Consider the following 3,719-nt stretch of genomic DNA (forward strand, 5'->3'; position numbering starts at 1 on the left):
TGCTCTGTGCTCTGTGCTCTGTGCTCTGTGCTCTGTGCTCTGTGCTCTGTGCTCTGTGCTCTGTGCTCTGTGCTCTGTGCTCTGTGCTCTGTGCTGGTGCTCTGTGCTCGTGCTCATGTTGGTTCTGTGTTGGATCTGATGTTGCTTGTGGTCCCCTGACAGTTGTTTTTGTTGCTGGCTGGCTGGAGCATGTCGTCGTCTTCCTCGGATACGTCGTCTTGTACAGCGTGGCGATGAGTTCCTCATCGCTCCGCGTCGCTTGATCCGATGGCGCGGCTCGCAGCAGGTGAAGGCGTCGACTGACGAGGCCTCTTTCTGCTGCTGCCTGAATGACAGACGACCGCGCCTCTGAGGACGCGGCCACTCGTCGGTTGGTTTCGCTCGCGGAACGGCTGGAAAAACGCAGAATCCCGCAAAGTGTGGATTCTACAGTTGAAGCATGACAATCTTTCTCGTTTGTGCAATGTGGGAGAGGTGCGTCGGCTCGGCTACCGGTCGACTAACCGGATTGTCCGGTTAAGCTCACGATGGCGGTGCAACAATTGGACAGGACGATGGCAAGTGACATGGGCAACGAAGCGCAGCCGATGCTTGAGGTCGAGGCTTCGGCGCCGGATGCCGTAAGCAGCACCTCCGGCAAGCGCGAGCTTCGCCGCAAGAAGCGGCAAGAGATCTGGGTCTCAGTCAAGGAACGCAAGAAGCAGAAGAAGGAAGAGGCGCGGGCTGCGCGGCCCAAGGTCCCAGAGCCGGTCCTCGACATGAGCGAGGCTGCCGTGCTCATGCGGAAGGAGCGCGCAATTGCGAAGAGAGAGTCCTTCCTCATGGCTGCGTCCGAAGGACCCACGATCGTCATTGATTGCGGCTTTGAAGAGGCCATGACCTCCAAGGAGAAGAAGTCGCTGACGCAGCAGATCATGTACGGACGTCATCGGCCGAAGACCTCTCATCCTATTTGGCTAGGTTCTCGTATGGCATCAACAAGCGCAGCGAAACGCCGGCAAAGTACTCTCCCTAGTCTTGGTACGAGCAGGTGGCTGACGTGGCTTAGCGTGCACGTGACGTCGGTGCGCGGTGAGGCCGAAGCCAACTTGACCAAGATCGGTGGCTTCAACGACTGGCTCGCTGTACGTCCGCGGCAGTCTCTTGTATCCACAATGTCTGATGTCTGGTATAGTTTAGCACGACGCCCAAGTGCTACATGGACGTCTTCCGGAAGGAGTCGCTCGTCTACTTGACGGCTGACTCGCCCAACGTCATCGACGAGCTTCAATCAGACAAGGTACAACGAGAAGGTCTATAAGATCTGGTTGATTTTGAAGATATCTAGGTGTACATAATTGGTGGCATCGTGGACCGCAACCGTCTCAAGGGCGTGACCTACGAGAAGGCGGTGGCGCAGGGCATTGCAACGGCCAAGCTCCCGCTCGACAAGGTCCTCGAGATGGGTCAGGCCACGCGCGTCTTGACTGTCAACCACGGTACCCAATTCAGCTACGCTCTCCCAAGCGCTCATCGCCTATTGTAGTGTTCCAGATTCTCGTCAACTACCGGACCGCGCAGGACTGGACCCAGGCGACGCTGAGTGCGCTGCCGGCGCGAAAAGGCGCGCAAGTCAAGACCAGCGAGTAGAGACAAGGAATGCACAGTAGTAAAATTAAAGGTGCCGTCGTCTCTGTTAGCGCAAGCACTGCAGCGCCTGCTCGAGGCGCTGGATCGCGAGCTCGACGTCCTTGATCTACACATGGTGCATAGCTAAGAGACAGTGTGATTTCATGCCAGAGAGTACCTTGAGCGCCGCCGTCGCAAACTTGGAACACTCCATCGCGTCGTTGATTTCGTTATGGGACCACCCGCCCGCGCGGCGCGGCCCACTCGGACGCACCACCGGCGCCGTCGGAGCCTCCGGGAGGTTTATCGCTGGCGCATTGTACACCGGCGGAGGCGTATACACCGGGGGCGGAGGCGTGTTCTGACGCGGCGGCGCTACCTCACAGGATGAATACGATGAAGGAGCAGAAAGGGCATACCTGGCGGGGGCTGGTAGGCAGGAGCCGCGGCGGGCATCGGCGGTGCGTGCACTTCAGGTGTGTACGAGTACGATGCCATGTTGGGAAAGTCCGGGACAGATGGCGCGGACGGCGGCGGAGGAGCCATGCTCACGCTCGGAGGTGGGGCCATGGGCATGCTCGGGGGCACCTCAGGAACGTATGCTGCCGGGGTAAACGGGGCCGGCGCTTCGCTTTCCGTGTTGTCGGCCATCTGCACAGAGTGATGTGAATCCGCGAAAAACCTCAGCGGCGTTTGTTCTACCTGCTCGCTGGGAGCCCCGGGCGTCGGCGCACGCCCTTCCTTGATGGCCTTGAGAATATCCGCAGCCTTGTACTTGCTGTACTTGGTCTTCTCGATGATGTCTTCGCTGGGCGTACCGAACTGCTTGAGGATGTCGAAGAAGCTACCCGCAGCGTAGAACGTCCGCGCCGTGTTCCTAGTTCCCGCCGCCCCATTAGCCCATATTTGTGATTCATGGTTATACTTGTTGGCGCTGCCGGCGCGGTCTTCTTCGTCCGCGCGCATGAAGATGTCAAAGGCAAAGTTCTCGCAGATGATGCGCCCTTCCTCCTGCGAGTGCGCGGGCAGCGCCGCCTTCTCCGACTCGAGGCTCTCCATGAGCGAGAGCAGGTACGTCGTCGCTTCGTCCGACGCGTCGTTCTCGCGCAGCTTGATGCCAAGCTCCATGGCGTACTGCCGGCAGTAGTACGCAACCATCTTGCTCTCGGGCCGCGTCCGGTCGCGGTCGAGCTCCTCGGCGCGCCGAATGAAGGGCGTGATGGCCTTGAACGTTGCGGGGATCTTGCTCGCCATGACCAGAAATACTGTGACGAAGAACGCCCAGCCAGGCGGCTCAGAGTGTAGGTGTCCTTCGGACGTTCACTCTTGTGGACAGGGTGGCACCTATTTGAGGCACTTTGTGCCAAAGATACCAAATATGCCGCACCGCCATGTCTATATGCCACATTTAGGGCCATGGTTTGAATCGGCAAATTGGTCGACAAAAGTTTCACTGAAAAGTCCTGAACATATTTATTCATGCAATTGTGCGTGCAGGCACAAAGCTGGTACATCACATTTGTAGATTGGCAAGTGATGTGAGACGGCAAGGAACCTCACATAGTGACTAGTACTTGGACGACGTGTCGGCCATGCGCTCAAATGTATTCCTGGCGGCCGCGCGCCAGTCCGTGCCCCGCAAAATCCACGAAAAGATGCAGCACGCCGTAAGGAGGCCAAGGGCAATACCAGCCCAGAGACCGAACACGTTGCCCTCAAAGTAAAAGCCAAAGAGAGCCGCCATGGGGATGCCCACAGCGTAGTACGCAGCCGCATTTACGTAGGCACCTACACCACGATGAGATCACAGCACGAGGCGTAAGAGCTGAGGGCATAGCAGCTCAGATAACAACGCACCAATGGACTGGCGACCCATGCCTCGCAAAATTCCTTGGACAACGCAGTTTGTGCCGTCGACGAACTCGAAGAGTGCGAGCAGATATAAGGCGCGCTGCGTTTCTCTACAGGTACAAATGTCGACATAAGGACAAGTTGTCCATATTGCGAAGAACGCAGTACGCAATCGAGTCGGGGTCGTTGATAAAGAGGGCGGGCAGCACATTGTGCGTCAAAACGAAGAAGCTGGCGACGAGCAGCGCGGCCACAAATGC

The 3,719-nt window shown here is 57.9% G+C and overlaps 3 protein-coding genes across 3 annotated transcripts in view; 1 reads left to right on the top strand and 2 right to left on the bottom strand.

The window, feature by feature from the left end:
- Positions 1-527: 527 nt before the first annotated feature.
- On the top strand, positions 528-1,629 carry SDRG_04039 (hypothetical protein; the record flags this gene model as incomplete). The annotated part of the gene is made up of 6 exons (XM_008609690.1): positions 528-916; positions 961-1,002; positions 1,049-1,124; positions 1,175-1,279; positions 1,328-1,478; positions 1,526-1,629. 6 exons carry the CDS (start codon positions 528-530, stop codon positions 1,627-1,629), a joined length of 867 nt encoding a protein of 288 aa, XP_008607912.1.
- Positions 1,630-1,675: 46 nt separating this feature from the next.
- Positions 1,676-2,862, bottom strand: SDRG_04040 (hypothetical protein; the record flags this gene model as incomplete). The annotated part of the gene is made up of 5 exons (XM_008609691.1): positions 1,676-1,735; positions 1,787-1,983; positions 2,028-2,259; positions 2,311-2,485; positions 2,534-2,862. The coding sequence occupies 5 exons, from the start codon at positions 2,860-2,862 to the stop codon at positions 1,676-1,678; spliced, it is 993 nt and encodes a 330-aa protein (XP_008607913.1).
- Positions 2,863-3,061: 199 nt separating this feature from the next.
- The window catches only part of SDRG_04041 (hypothetical protein), a gene marked incomplete at its 5' end in the record, with an annotated part of 1,940 nt that continues 1,282 nt past the window's right edge, over positions 3,062-3,719 (bottom strand). Inside the window, one exon of the mRNA XM_008609692.1 lies at positions 3,062-3,396. Within this exon, the coding sequence (XP_008607914.1) occupies positions 3,176-3,396 (221 nt within the window). The 3' untranslated portion in view covers positions 3,062-3,175. The remainder of the gene's footprint in view (positions 3,397-3,719) is intronic.

The sequence above is a fragment of the Saprolegnia diclina genome (assembly GCF_000281045.1).
Source record: "Saprolegnia diclina VS20 unplaced genomic scaffold supercont1.10, whole genome shotgun sequence".
Taxonomy (NCBI): Eukaryota; Oomycota; class Saprolegniomycetes; order Saprolegniales; family Saprolegniaceae; genus Saprolegnia; species Saprolegnia diclina.